Source organism: Poecile atricapillus, chromosome 11, assembly GCF_030490865.1.
Source record: "Poecile atricapillus isolate bPoeAtr1 chromosome 11, bPoeAtr1.hap1, whole genome shotgun sequence".
NCBI lineage: Eukaryota > Metazoa > Chordata > Aves > Passeriformes > Paridae > Poecile > Poecile atricapillus.
In genome coordinates, this window is record NC_081259.1 from 8439435 (window position 1) to 8455071 (window position 15637).

The 15637-nt window shown below is 40.1% G+C and overlaps 1 protein-coding gene across 6 annotated transcripts in view; it reads left to right on the forward strand.

The window, feature by feature from the left end:
• ARNT2 (aryl hydrocarbon receptor nuclear translocator 2) overlaps positions 1-15637 on the forward strand; it is a 97477-nt gene that overhangs the window by 21335 nt on the left and 60505 nt on the right. For 4 of the 6 annotated variants that reach the window (XM_058847017.1, XM_058847014.1, XM_058847015.1 and 1 more), the window contains exons 2-5: positions 3708-3819; positions 9398-9445; positions 12429-12473; positions 15018-15231. In XM_058847017.1, coding sequence (XP_058703000.1) covers positions 3708-3819; positions 9398-9445; positions 12429-12473; positions 15018-15231 — 419 coding nt within the window. Of the gene's footprint in view, positions 1-3707; positions 3820-9397; positions 9446-12428; positions 12474-13914; positions 14033-15017; positions 15232-15637 lie in introns of those variants that run through there. The other 2 variants (XM_058847020.1, XM_058847018.1) reach the window with 2 other exon arrangements.

A 15637-nucleotide genomic window follows, 5' to 3' on the forward strand; every position in this document is an offset into this window, starting at 1 on the left:
ATTCTGTGTTTAGCCTTAGATTCACATTTAATTGGAGGTGATTGACATCTCAGCAGTTCTATGGATTAGTGGCTGGAAATCTGTCACATTTGTATTGATAAAAGTAGAATTTCCACTTGTTTAGTCAGATGTTGGTATCTGACTTTAGTTGTGTTTATTATTACAGTAGATGCTGAAGGATAAAGGAGCCATGTGGAGAGCATGCTCAGTGGTACCTGACATGGAATAGCAAACCTGGGACTGGTCCTCACAGCTAAAGTCAGGAATTCAAAGTCTTTGGGAGTCAGTAAAACCATTTCTCCAGTAGACTTTGGGTTATAACCTGGCCCTGTCTGTGTTGCTGTATTTAGGTGAGGGGAGTATGGTTCAAGTGGCTGAAAATGGTGTAGTTAACAGGACCTTTGTAAGATGGACTTAGAAAGTCTTGTCATGCACAGCATTTCAAAGCTTCCCAGCAGGATGCATGGCTGTGGTTTGTGGAGAGGAGCAGAGCAGGGGCCAGCACCTCCAGAGCTGTGTGATGCTCCCTGTGAGGATACCTGGCCAAGGAGCTGCCCTTCTCTGGGGGATACCTCAGCAAGTCACAAATTTGTGTCAGAGGCAAGACAGAGCTGCATTTCAGGCAGTGGATCTGGGGTGGGGCTCAAGATTTAAAGTTTGGGCTTGAGAGCCATGTTTTAGTAATTCCCTAGCAAAAAAGAGAAGTCCAGGTTCATCCTGGCGTGCTGCACTTTTCGTAATTCTTGCTCTGTTTTGGGTTCTCGTGCCCTTTCATGGTATCCTTGTGCAGAATTTAGCTTGCTCTTTGTGCTTTGCTTTGTGAAGTGCACAGCAGCTATTTTTTTTTGCAGATCTATGTAACAGCTTGAAATGAATGTGAATTTTTAGGGGAATAAATCCCTGTATTTTATCCCAGTATTTTAATGTGTGTTTGCAGATAAACTTTTATTTCAGAAACATGTGTGAATATTTTGGGGTTGACCTAAATGTGGCACTGAGGTAAAGTGTAATGTCCAAACTTTGAATGTTCAGTAGTGAAATGAAGTCTGGACAGAAATGGAGGGACTGATTCTGCTTTTACATTGTTCCTGGATTAATGTGGCTCCTCAGGGCTTCCCGAGATGAACATAAATATTACTGGCAGGATCTGGCCTGCTCCCAGACATGACAGTGATAACAAGAGTTGTTAACTGTGATCTAACTGGAGGAATGTTCACTAAAGGTTGTGAGTGTTGTGCTGGGTTTTGTTCTAATAACATTTATGTGTTCTTTGGCAGACCTCTAGGAACTCTCTAAGCTCCAAATGAAAGTGCATGCATTTTTTTCAGCAAAAAAATTATTCCTATTTGACACTAAGATACACCTTTTGAAGATTTTAAAGAAATTTGTTCAGAACGCTGCCTTGATGGTTACAGATGATTTCTGTGAATGTTCAGCTTGATGTTGTTTCACTTCCTGAGAATTTTACCATTACGTTTGTGTATTTTAATTTTGGGTAGAGTAAGCAACGCTTGTATTATTTCCATTGACAGAAGGGAAGTCCACTCTTTGAACATTCAATCTCAGAAAGAGAACACCTTGTTTCCCAGCACTTGCTGCTGAAACACTACTGTGAACAGCACTGTTAATGTGTATCTGGACATGGGTTTAGATAAGCCTGAAAACATGATCTTTATGATTGTTGACCCAGCATGTCTTTTAATTTTTTTGTCAGTGGTGAGAGGAAAGGCTCTACAGAAAGGTTTGCTCAACCTGTTTTGGATGCACCTCAAAGCATGGAATGCATAAAGGAGAGCAAGGGGGCTTTGCTGCCTGTTTTTGGTGAGCTGTAAAGTTACCTTGAGCAATTAGTTTTGGCTTTTGGACTTTTAAAAGTAGATGAATACAACCCTTGGTGTCTTTTTTCATCATCTTTGGTTTAGATTGTGGAAAATAAGGTTACAAGAGTTTCTCATCACAATACAGTATGTTCTTACTCTTAAAATACTGCTCAGAGATGATCTGAAATTGTATTACAGTTATTACTTAAAAAAATCTGATCTCCTTGATGATCTATACTGAAATGTGTTCCTGAGTGACGGGGACACTTTGCAGGTAGATTTATTACGGTTTTTACCATCTGCTTTAATAAATGAGTGAGCAGAGCATTTCAAAATGACCTTCGGTTCTATCCATGAGAGATGAGTTTGAATGTTCTGAGTGAATTATGGGCATTAGACAGCTAAGGGTATTTATTCTGGAAATAGTGGTTTACCAGTTGTTTGCATGCTGATGCTTTTATTTGTCTGGAGATATGCTAATGTGCATTAAAGCTGTGTTTCCACATAGCTGCAGCTTTGGCCACTGTGGAACTTTCTGTGGTGTGGGGGTGTAGGCAGAGGTCTCATTGTTTGGCCTTGCGGACTTTGTTAAAAAATATTGGATTGCTCTGTTGCTTTTTAGTTGAAAAGGAGTTAATAAAACTAAATGTACTAGAAGAAATTCATGAAATCAGTGAACAGATAAAATGTTATTATTTGAAATGCATAATGTTGCATAATGGATGTGTATAAAGTGTGGCAGAGATGGAAGTGCTCTCCAGACATAATGAAAGAACGTGGATTCCTGTCTCCATAATTGAAGTTATTTCATAGTTATCTGTTGGGGAAAAAATAGCAGGATTTTTTAAACAGATTTTCTTTCCATTAGTAATTATATTTAGCTATAGCTCCAGATACCTTGCCAAGTTTTTTTTTTTTTAAAGTTGGAAGGAAGATGCATTTTCTTTCAAGATAATTAAATGTTTTGACTGTAGATTTTGCCTCCAGAGTGAATAAAGTATACGTGCATTAGAAAAAAGTTTTAATTGCTCATATAGTTTATAAGAGTTATACAGAGGAAAAACATTCTTAAACCCATGCTTAATAATGGGATAGAAGAAAAGGATATAAATATGTTATATTCCACTTTTCTTTTTTGAAGTGTAATGAACTGTTATTAATAGATATTGAAGTACTTGCCATTAGTGGTCTGAAAACCATTGCATAAGGTGAGCTTTTGCAGTTTCTCACATTAAAGTTTTGAGGTTTGAGGATCTCATTAACCTGTGGCTATACCTCGAGCCATGGTAGAGGGATGAATATATCAGCCTGGATTTTGGGCTCACTTCTGCTCTGCATGACACCACACAGACACCAGTTCAGTCTGGCCCTCTGAATGCCTCCAGAATATCAATAATAAAAACCAGCATCACCTGATAATTCATCTCTGCTCTCAACTCTTGGTCTCTCGAGCAAACTGAGTTTTTGAACTTTCTTTTTCATGGTGCCCTGGTACCATGATCCGCAGCTTCCTTTGCCTTGGGAATTCAGCTCTGCGTTTCTGTACAAGGCACTTTAACTGTTGTAGAAGGTTGTTGGCCTTCATCTGACAGCCTCTTTGAGACTTAAAATGAGAACCATTAGGTCAGTGGAATTACAGAGATACCTACCTGCAATTCTCCCTGTCTCCCAGGCACTGTAATGTCTATTGACCTAGCTGGGCTTTTTCTAAAGGATCTGGGAGTCTGTTTGGTTTTAGTAGGAGAGCTTTACTTTTCCTTAGAAATAAAAAGGAAAGCTTTCTCTGTTTGTTTTGGGAAGGGCCTGTCTCTAATCAGCAGAGTTTTCTCATGGAAGGTAATGGATTAAGGGATTTCTTCCACCTCTCCCCCTACCTCTGCCTTCCAGAAATGGCATCAGATATTCCTGGCTCGGTGGCCCTGCCAGTGGCTCCAATGGCGAGTGGACAAGTGAGGATGGCAGGATCCATGCCTTCCAGAGGAGGAAAGCGTCGCTCTGGGTAAGCCATGTCCTTTTTTTTCAGGGCTGAAACTGGAAATCACTTGTATTGTAAAACTCAAAATGCACCTGTATATATGTGTGTGTTTATTATGTAAGATTATATTTATGTAACCTGCATTACAACATTGGTCACTAATGTTTTGTTTTTCTATCCACTGCATCTGTTCTTCCTGCAAGATCAAACTTGCTGATAAGCATATGGCTTGTTGTTTTGCTTGTTTCAAAAGATTTTCAGGTTTGACAAGATATCCAGAAAGGAGTTTGGATCCTGTGACTGTTGTACATATAATGAATGCATATTGCCTACATCTGTTTAATCTTACAATGATTTATCAAGTGTATAAAGGTAGCAAGATTGCACATGCAGACTTACTCAACTTCATCTGAAGTTTACAGTTGGAATCTCTTAGAGAGAGGCCTGTTAAAGATGTTTTCTTTATAGTTCCAGGTACAGAAATAGCATGAGGGCTCACTCTTCAGAGATTGTGGACCACGATATTCTAGGTCTCACTGGAAGCACAGCACAGTCTTCTTCTGGGAGAAGGACCTGAATCAAATTCAGCCCTTGCACAAGCCTGAGGGCTCTAAAGAAGAAAATTTGTTTTAACAAGTGTCAGAGGCAGATGTGGTATAAGGGTAGTTGCCCACATCAGACTGCTCTGTGGCAGCTCATAGTAATTCTCTGTTAGAGCAAAAGTGTAGCAAGAGCTTGAGAAGAACAGAAAACTACTCTCTAGCGTTGACAGCTCCCTCCTGCTTTTATCAAAGGTTGATCACAAATAGTAATGGTCTTTGGGTGATACTTTCTCAGAGATAACTGATCTGAGAGTCTCTTCAAAGGAGATTGATTAGTCTTATATTTAGTCCTAAATAAGGCAGTGGTGGGGCTTAACAGGATTGACAGCATGAGTAAAATCTTTGCCTAAGGAAGACATTATTCCTTGCAAGAGTTACTCTAGGGATTGCTCACCAAGGTGGGTTACCAGTTTTGTGTGTCTGCTCCAGTGACAGTGCTGGAGTCTCAGTCTTGGACTGAATTAACAAGGGAGGAGGTTGACCTTGCCTTGACTGCGGGGCGAGGTTGGTGTGATGTGAACACTCTGGGTGGTTGTTCTGAGGGGTGTTCTTTGAACAGAACAGTTTTAATATCTCCCCCCACTGAGTGCTCTTCTGATGCTGATCTAACTGTATGAAATTGGTTTGAGAAACTCCTAAAATCTAGCTTTGACAAGCATCACATTTTTATTTTCAAGCTGCTCAATGAGAAAACCTTATTACACTTGCACTCAAAAGAGAAGACAAAGCATTAACATCTTTTCATTGCTACCTAACATGGATAAGGTTTTGTACTTGAGTTGCAGGATATTTGATATCTTTTTTGATCATAAACCATGTCAGCTCTGAATATCAGTTTGCAATTTACTGTTGCCAAGGTTTGATGCTGCTGACTGTGAAATATTCTGATATCAAATACTGACTTGATATTAATTGAAATGCTTTAACTGTTGCATTTTAAGTATTGTCATCTATTTATGAGAAAGTGAAGTGAGGGGAGGGTGGGAGGAACATAAAATCAAATTATTTTAAATGTCTTTAACTTGTTAATTCAATGAGTAAATTAGTACAGAGTCACTTTTATACCTAGATCATGGTATTTCATCTGTGCTCCATAGCTGTGAACTAAAGGCCTTTCTCCAAGCCTGAGCTGAAAGTACTTTTTTTTTTTTTTTTTAATATTCGCTCTGTGTGTATTCAGACCTTGAGGGAAAGAATGCCTGCTGTGTCTAATTCCTCTGAGCTTCTCTTTGAACAAAGTTGCAGCTAACACTTGGCCCTTTCACTGCTGTTCTGTTGATACATCTTCCTACACCTCAATCCTTGGGCATTTTAGAAGTGAATTTTGTGTCAAACATAAAGGAGTGGAGCTAGCATACACAGCCAGCTTTCCTAGTTTTGGTTATCTCTGAAAATTGTTTCTTTTTTCATAATTGCTGAGGCAAGCTGGCAGAATAATTGCTGTGTGGACTTGAATGTAGATCAGTTTAAAGTCATTGGCTATACAGAAGGTGTTTCTGCCGTGTCGGCATTTGCCTTCATTGACAGCTTGGAAAAATATTTTTCCTTTCCATAAATTATATCAACTATTTCATAGAAAAAAGTGACAGCATAAGATAATGCACTGCAGTGGTCAATAGCTACCTTAGATTAATGCGCCCTTAGTTCTTTATTTAATGTGGTTTTAATTTAGGCTTTGCTGTGTTAGAGGATAAGGGGCTCTTTCACCTTCCTGGGCTATCTGTACCTGGGCAGGGAGGGTTGGGGTTTTTTTGATGAGCTGATTTCAACTGCATTGGTTTTGTTTTGGTTCACAGTATAGGCTTGCCTTTTCTCTGAACCAGAACTATCAAAATCTGGGGAAAAGAGACCTCATCCCAGCATTCTACCCCCAATATTGCTCTCAATGAAGGGCTCTAATACAGATCCCCATCTGCTTCTCAGCTGCATTTGCTCCTGACCATTCCTGCCTGCCCTCTTCCTACACTGTGTAATCATGGCAAGCATCTTTTGACATTTCTTGGGAATTTTACATGGTAATTTTTGTTGCAGTGTTGAAATCCTCTCACATGTCAATCTTCTTAACCTGTGCAGGTCCACCTTGTTGGAGGTGTTCTGGTTTGTTGATTTTTCTTATGAAAATGTTTCTAATTGAGAATAATTAAATTTAAAAGGTATTTTTATCACTGTATTTATGGTAGCCCCACATCTTCTAAGGAAAATACATTTTAATAAGTACCTCATGCATCAGGCCTTTTCACGATTGATGTGAACAGTATGAACGAGGAAAACAAGATTTATGCTGTCTCTTCAAAACAAAAGAGCAGAGTGCAGCTCTTTTTTAAAGCCTCTTTTTAATGGGAATTTTAAATGAAGATAAAAGATAGTCTTTCTGAATCTTCTGAAATGATGTCATTTGTCTTCTGGGAGGCTGCTTCTACTGTTTTGCTAATGTGCAGTATATTCTATCTAAACAGGAGATCTTATCTGTCAGGGTATGAGGAGGTTGATGGAATATTATTTTTACATGTTCTGCTGTGTTCTACTAAAGGTTACAGCTGATTCACTGTCTTTGCCTCGCTGTAAAGCAGACACGGTGGATCAGGCAGGACACTGGAATCAATGACTTTATACCTGAGGGGTTTTATTTAATGTTTCAAAGGGTTTTTTCATTTTGCAGAGTGAAATTAGGAAATGTGTTTCTAACAAAGATGGAACAGACATATATTTGCTGTTGCATTTTTTAAAAGTATTGATATTTTAAATGAAATTTGTGTTTAATTTCCATATGAAATAAAGGGGTTGGGGTAGTTTAACAAAGCAAAAGCATTATTTAAAGACTTAGTCTGGTGCACTGATGTTTTACCCTATGCATTCAGATTCTGCTGTGATGAGCCCACTGTAAATGTGGGAGGTGTTACCTGTGGATATTAACCCATCAAGACTCTCCTAAAGTTAAGAAGCTGATATCCAACCATCTAAATAAATAGGTGTGTTAGTTCCCCTTACCCCTCATACAGTGCAGGCAGCAGGATCAAGCCTTAAACTGTTATCATCATCTCTAACTCTCTGCATTGCATTCCAGTAATACTAAACTAGATTAAATGCAGTACAGCTAATATTTGATTTTGGGGAAAACCCATCCCTTAGCACTCAGCTGGAGTATTTGGCTGGAAGCTAAATAAATCCTCGAATTATATCCACCAAGGCATGTGATCTCAGTGTACTGGAGAGGAAGGAAAAGAGTTACAAAATTAATCTGTCCCAGATTAAAGCAGTGTCTCATAAAATCCCTGAAGAAAAGGCTTTCCCCCACAGATGTATAGTTTTTTCTGCAGCCCTTTTCCCCCAGTTTGCAACTGGGTGTTTCTCTCAGATGTGTTTCAGTTGCCAGTGAAACCAAGTAAGGATGTGCCTGATGGGATGCTTTTGTGAGTGGCTTCAGGTGGAGCCCTCCACTTTCAAACAAACAGCTCTCTTGTAACATTGAATTTTGCATTTTCAGTGCAGGTAGAAACATTCCAATTCTAATAACTGGGAAGGCTTTTCTGGAATGTCACCTGCAGGCACATTATTACACGTGGGGAGGAAGCAGGTAGGAGAGAAGAGACCCTGGGCTACACCACGGTGTGGAAATGTTAAATTTCTGGGAGTGCTGCAGGTCAGGAGGATTCAGGCTGCTGCTGCCAGCCCTGGAGGCCACATTTGGGGTGGCAGCATCTGCTGGCTCCTGTGTCAGCACAGGTGAGGGCACAGGCCACTGGGGGTCGGTGGTGTTCTGTGTGAGGGATCACAGACTCTGGATCTGCATTTGGTGGTAATCAGGTGAGCAGAGATGTCATTCATAGTGAAAACGACGATTGCATCAAAGTTAAGCAAGTTAAATACACAGCTTTTCTTAAAGCTCTTTGGGGAAAATTGTTTTCTCTTTGCTTCCTCTAGAAATGAATAACCACTGTTAACGTCTGGAAAATATTATTGTGACTTTTCAGATGCCATGTCCAATTCCTGTACTCACTTGCTGCCCTCATTCCAGTTGAGTGGAGGTTGCTGTGGCTCAGACACATCTTTTATGGGCCAGTCTGCCTTGGTTGTCTGAATTTAAGAAGGAAGGCAGTGCCTGACTGGCACTTCTACTTCTCTATACTGATGTAGTTTTAGAGACTGTTTTTGCATCTTTGTTCCCACAATGTGGACATACAAATCTCAATTTGTCATTGGTAGGAATCCTTTTAATACTGAAATAAATATCATTGTCACTTTGAAAGGTTTTTGCCTTTAATAGGACTTAGACCTGTTAATATGAAAATGTGTTAGAGACATGGAATCTGTAGTTGTATGGAGTTTTACTACACTGAAAGGTTAGAAAGCTTAGAATGTTAAAGAAATCTGAAAAAAATGTTTGCAAAACAAAACTGTAGTTTCCTATCTACGTAAATTAAAAGTGATTCATCAGGGTTTGTATATCATACTATTGTATTTCTTTATTAAAATAAACACAATGCAATAATTGTATATAATAGTTTTATATCAGCTTGATTGTCTAATGGCAGAGTTGCATACTTATAATTGGAGATATAAATATTTATCCAGAAGTATAAAAATGTCTAAAATGCTTTGTAAATTATGCTATTGTATAACTTTGTAGTGACAATATCTATGATACAATCACACTGCCTAATATAGGAATCTAATTTAAATGTCTAAATTAGGAGGATAATCTTCCTAGTCTGTCTGTGTAAGAAGTGAAGAAAGATGTTCCTGCTCCCTGGAGGAGCCAAACTGGTGGGCTGGGATTTGGCCCAAGGAAGAACTCAGCTCTTCCACAGCACTAAGAAGGTCTGGGACATAAATCAGCTGATGAGCTCTAGGCCTGGGGAGGGTGAGCAAGACTGGAATCCTCAGTCATTAACACCTCTAGGTAAAACACAAATCTGACAACATTGAGAACAGCTGGCTTGAATGTTCATGCCACCACTGCCAACGCCTTGATTGCTGATCTGGAAATCTTGCTTTTACAGAATGGACTTTGATGATGAAGATGGGGAGGGGCCCAGCAAATTTTCAAGGTGAGCATTTACAAAAGAGTTGGCCAAATCCCTGACTTCTTTCAGTGGGGAAAGACAGCTGTCTCGTTACTGATGTTTTAAAATCAGTATAAATATGGGTGAAGAACTTGCCAACAACTCGACCCAAATATTAATTACTCTTTTTATCAGCTTTATAGCAGAAATCTGCCTAATGTAGTTTTTGGCTTATAAAGCTGACAGCGTGTGTGTCACAATTTCACTCTGCAGCTATATCAAATGAGAAAACTTGTGATTTTTAGCTTATTATTTCAACTGCTGTAGATGAAACTTCAGTTATTTGACATTGCTGAAGTTGTCTTTCAGCCACTGAAAATGCTATTTCATTTCTAATTTATTTCAGATGTTAATTGCTTGTTAAGACAATTTGACAGATCCTAGAGGTGGATTGTTTTTTTTAAAGTTAATGAGCTTTACATTATGTACCATTAGGTGTAACTGAATAGTAAAAATTGACAAAAATGTTAATTAACATGGAATAGTCAAAGCTAGAAATAAACAGTAAAGCCTCATTGCCATTTTTTCACTTTTCCTTTTTTTTTCTGGTCACACTGTTTGCATTTTTTCATTAGAAACCAAGCAGCTGCAGTGAGGAGTGTAGATACTTTGAGGCCTGTGGGTAACTGCTGATTATCCAAATTGTAATTGCAGCTCTGTGGCAGCAGCCACGTTGAAACACAGCTGTCACTGGAGGGTTTAACAGGGTTATTCCAGTCAATAGAAAGAGAAGTGTGCTGAAGATACACTGTGGCACCATATCATAATTTCCTGGACAAGACCAGCAGCACTCCTGTTTGGTTGATGTCATTTACAGAACCAGTCCTTGGGGTTAAAACTGGTGATTTGAGGGCTTGGTCCTAATATTTGCTAGAAGACACACGTTAAGGGAACAAGATTTGTGAGGAATGGGGCCTGATTTCTGCCTGCACAAGCCTCAAGGTTACTGGGCACACTGATGCACGTGTGTTGGTCTTTCCCCATTCTGGTTTTGGCCTATCAAAGTTTGGGGCTGAGTTGAGCCAATAATTCCATGGCTTTTAACAGAGAGGTATGCTGTCCTGTGCTTAGACTCAGTTGATTTTAGGTGTCAGATCAAAATATGATATTTAAGTCTTAAATGCTGTATAGATTGTTCTGTTTTTAGAGTACAGAAGAACCATGCAGACACCCAGGGCTATGTTCAGAAATCTTCTAGTTGTTCTCTTCTCCAGGTTTCTCTCATGACTTATTCCTAGCTTGTTTCAGTCAAAATTATTTAGTTATCAAAGAGCTGCTGTTTAAATGTTGAAGCTAACCCAGCTGGCTTTGACTGAAGTGCCTGAAGGAGCATGTGTGCAGAGTCAGCTGGGAGACTGGAAGGGAAAAGGCAGTAGTTGGAGGCAGTAACATCTTCAGCCCAGTCAAGCAGAGAAGGATGAGTAGCAGAGCCCCAGGCTGGTGGGAGCACAGGAGTAGTGGTGTTAGCACAGTGCTCCGTGGCAGGTAACACACTCTGCTTCTCAGGGCTTCCAGCTCAGCTCAGGTATCCCTGCATGACACCTCATCCTCACATGGGGCTGTGCATGTGCTTCCCCTGTAATGTGCTCATTCCTCATTGAATCAGTCTTTTTGCTGAAAATTACGTGGACTCAGTCTGTTCTCCGGGCAGAGTCAAGGGACTAAAGTGGTGTCACCTGAATGTTTTTTGCTGGTGTTGAACACATCATAAAAAAATACAGCTCAAGACTTGCTTAAGTTTTGTCTTCACTGTTTGAATGAGGAGCTTGAATAGGTGCATTACCTAAAACTAGTTTTAATTAATTTCAGACAGAAAAAAAGAAACAGTTCATTATTGATTTGTTAGAAGAGGAAGAACAGGCTTATTTAGGCTGTATTATTTTTAGCTAATACGTGGAACCTTCATAGGCTTTCTGTTGTAATAAATTACATCATCTTGGAAAGGTGTAGTTCTAATACAAAATCTTATTTAACTCTTCTTGAGCAGTCATAGTCTTCATGTCTAGAAAAGACATTACTTTATTTTTGTGTTTTCTAAAACGTTTTGTGTTTTGGAACTAGCAGTTTGGTTTCAAACAAATGAGTCTTTCCATAACTATGCTAGCAAAATCCAATTTCAAATGATTGATGCTTTTTTTAGGAAAGAGAAAGAGGAGCAGCATGTAATTTTTACTGAAATGTCACATTGCTGCATGTCTTTGGGACAATGCTTCAGAAGCAGTGAAGCTTTAGTAGCACAGGACAAAAGTCCCATTGGTCTGGATATCCTCCATAAAGGTGCTGCTCAAACACCACACATACCTTGCTGGGCATCCAACTTCTGTTGGTTTGAGTAGGAACGAGGTACCTGTTTACTTCTAGGGAATTGAGCCAGTTTAAATTTCACTTCTATTTACCCAGCAGTTTCACCTGCCTGCCTGCCTTTTGCCAGCCTCCATGACAGTCAGTACAGTGTTTGAACCTACAGAACTTTTTCCTGAAGGCTCCCTTACATAATGCATCGCCCTTCAGCCGTGTCTCTGCCCTCCTGTGCTATCTGTGGACCATCAGTGCCCTCTGCTGAATGGAGGGAGCTGTGGTTGCAAGCTGGAACAGATACAGCCCATTCACTTCCAGCACAGCAATGAATATTTCATGGCCTGCTGTGGATAAAAGCTCACTGGTGTTTTCTGTACTGGTGCTGCTTGTTAAGTTTCCCAAGAAATCAGTGTATGTCAAAGTGTTTGCTTAAATCCACTGAAATGTGTCTTCTATTTCTTTAAATATACAAATGAAGTTTCTGAATCGGCATGGCTTGGAAGTATCATCAGACTCTGTGTTTTCTTTGCTGTATCATTCTCATTCCCTTGTTTTTTCTTGCTGTTATTTGTAATGGTTTGCAGTTGTGAATTTTTTTGCTTTCTGCTGTGTGTTGGCTATCACGCAATGCATAACTCCTGTTGATTGATGTACTATCTTTTGTTTCTAGGTATGATGGTGATCAAATCACTGGTGATAAGGAAAAGTTTGCAAGGTAGGCGTGTCCTGTAGAGCTCTTCTGCTGAGAGAAAAGAGGGGGATGTTCGTGTCCAAAGAATCTCAGTACGTGTGCCTTAGCTTAGAGAGATGGTTATTTTGTTTTAGGTGGGATGATGATCAAAGTACTGCTGGCACAGAAGGGAATGGTAGGAAAAAGGGAAGTCAAATACGACTTGCCCCCATTTTTCATTTATGTTACGCTGTTCATACTGATCTTTTGGCTGTTCCAAAATTGCTTGAAGTCAGAAATACAAACCCTTAGTGGTTTTGGATCAGCTCCCCCTGTATCGCAAAATTTAATGTCCCTTCATAATTTCTGTATAAAAACAGAGTTGGAAATGACAGAATTAGGACATCATTCTGTACAAATTTGTGAATGCCAGTTCACATGGTGGTTTCCTAGAACACACACTTTGGAAGAGGAGCAGAGCCCCTCTTTTAAGGATTTTTCAACTAGTTTCAGGAAACTTTTGGGGTTGGTTTTGTTTGTCTGCTTGAACAATTCCAAAGCCAGCAGATTAATGTGCTATTACTGTCTAGCTTGTAAGATCATAAATGAAATGGACTGCTGGGATACTCTTTTTCTCTCAGAAAGTTTTACAGTCTGTTTGTTTAGTTTCTATAATGGTTGGTTTCAATGTTCCAAAATACTTGTGTGATAGACAATGTATTATGTACTTACAAGTGTGAAATGTATGTTGAATATGTCTGTTCTTTGTCTCTCTCTCTTTTTTCTTAACCACCGCTTCTGTGAAAATGCTGAACTTAGAGCAAGCTTTCATGATGTAAAAGTGCTTTTATCTTCCCTGTGTCCATATTTATCTGCATGTAGCAGCTGGCATGTACACACTGTGCTCTGTGTACATGTGCACTGTCACACCAGCTGTTGTGCTCGGTGTGTGTATGATCCAGCTCCCCCTGTTCCTCCTGCGTCTGTGCAGACCCACACAAGGGCTGTTCCTCAGCCAGGCGAAATGAAAGGTTCACTATTGCAGTGTCCTAGACTGTGACCTCAGGCAAGGCTTGGCTGTAATTTACTGAGCAGCCACGGGTTGTCATAGCTGGGTTTTCTGCAATATCACACAGTAAACACAGGAATAATAACTCTGCATGTAACCCTAACAAGTGGTGTTTCTGCAGACAGTGCCTCATGCATGTAACACCTGTATGTGCAGGGGCAGGATACCCAAAGCAGGGCAAGCCCTTGCATTCCCCTGTTTCAGCAAATGGCATACAATTCTTTCCTGCATTTTTAGAAAAGGCATAATATCTAAAAGTATCCAAAAAGTGTGCCAAGCCTAGCTTCTGCTTCCATGGTCAGTCTTCATAGCAGTCGGCTCCAAAGAATGTTGCAGTTTCTTTTAATGTTGTGTTATCACATCAGTCAATGCTGGTGGACTCTCCAAGTGATCACCTCTCACATCTTGTTGGATCAGCCAGCGATCCCACAAGACAATGCCATGCACAGCTCATTGAAATCAGTGGAAGATGCTGCTTTGACAACTGAAGCATCATCTACCTGTCGTGTACTTGTATTTAGCTGCCACCTGACAGGTACAGTATGAGAAGAATAAGTGCTGGGCACTGAAGCATTCTCGGTCCATTTGGACCATTTCAGATGTCTATATTGCTGTGATTCCTTAATGCTGATTGAGCAGTTGTGATTTTCAGAATGGGAAAACTGAATTCTGAGATGTTTATTTCTGAAAGATTCTGGTGGGTGTCAATTTTGGGATTTCTCAAATTAGACTCACCTCAGCCATATAATTCCTCTAAAGGATGAGAACATTTCAACCTAGCCCAACTTGGGGCAGCATCAAGTACTGTCATTGTTGCTTCCCTGCTGTGCTAAATTGTCCCTGAACATAAATTCCAGTCTATGTCTGACAAGCCAGATGTTTACTTGCTGTCTTTCATACCCATTTTATTTATTTATTGGGATTTTTTTTTTTTTGTATGTACTGTTATCCCATATCTGGTCCCAGTGCTGCAGTCTTGTCCTGCAGGCAGGTAGTGACTCCCTGCAGGAATGTGGGGAATTCCAGAGGAGCATTGTTTGGGATCTGTGTTGTCACTAAGTGGGTTTTCTTCATAAGTCAGTGTTGACATTTCCTGCTGACCTGATCCAGTTGTTAGTGAGAGGTTTCCTCTAAAGGACACCTTTGATAAGCAGCTGAGAGATGCATCACAGCAAATTTGGGAGTTTGACTTGAGTTGGCAGATGTTCGCATATTTCTACTTCATTTTGATCCTTAAACCAAAGGAGATTAAACTGGTTAAGAGATTAAGGCCACAAGCCAATAAATCGAAATACAGGTTCTTTTCACAGCTATGGGCAAATCATATTTATCTGTCTGTGGCCTGGATTTTCTGTCTGTAAACTGAGGGATAACAGTGGTTGGCATTGTAAAGCGCTTTACTCTTCTGGGGTGAAAACAGCAGAACAAGTGCAAAGTATTATGATACATTACCTCCAATTCAGATTCTTACACTGCTCACATCTCTCTTGTGTTGCTTTGGTGTTTCTTTAAATGCTCAGGGAGAATCACAGTGAGATTGAGAGGCGCAGGAGGAATAAGATGACCCAGTACATCACCGAGCTGTCGGACATGGTGCCCACGTGCAGCGCCCTGGCTCGTAAGCCCGACAAGCTGACCATTCTTCGCATGGCTGTTTCCCACATGAAATCCATGAGGGGCACTGGAAACAAATCTACTGATGGAGCTTACAAGCCTTCCTTTCTTACAGAACAGGTAGAATTTACAAAAATGTTGGTTTTCCCTGTTTGTTTGGTCTTAAAAGGTATGAGGAAATACTGAGAGGAGTAGAGCCTCAGCTTGATCCTTCACTGTGGTGCAGCAGCTGGTACCAGTCAAGGTGTGAATACAGACAGTTTTTTTGTGACTGTTTGGACATGATCTTAACACTATGACAGATCTTTCTTTTTGGAGAAACAAATTTGCATTCTTAAAATTGAGGTTTGTCTGCCTGAAAAACAAGTCACTCACTGCCTCGCAGAAAGGAATTTTCACCTCCAGATCTGGGTTCTTCCCATCCTAGCAAAGGTTCTCTAAAATAAGTAAAAATGAGTCTGGAAAGAGCTGCCTCTCTCTTCTGGGATTAGAGGAAGGTTAAAAACATCATTTAGTCTTTATGCTG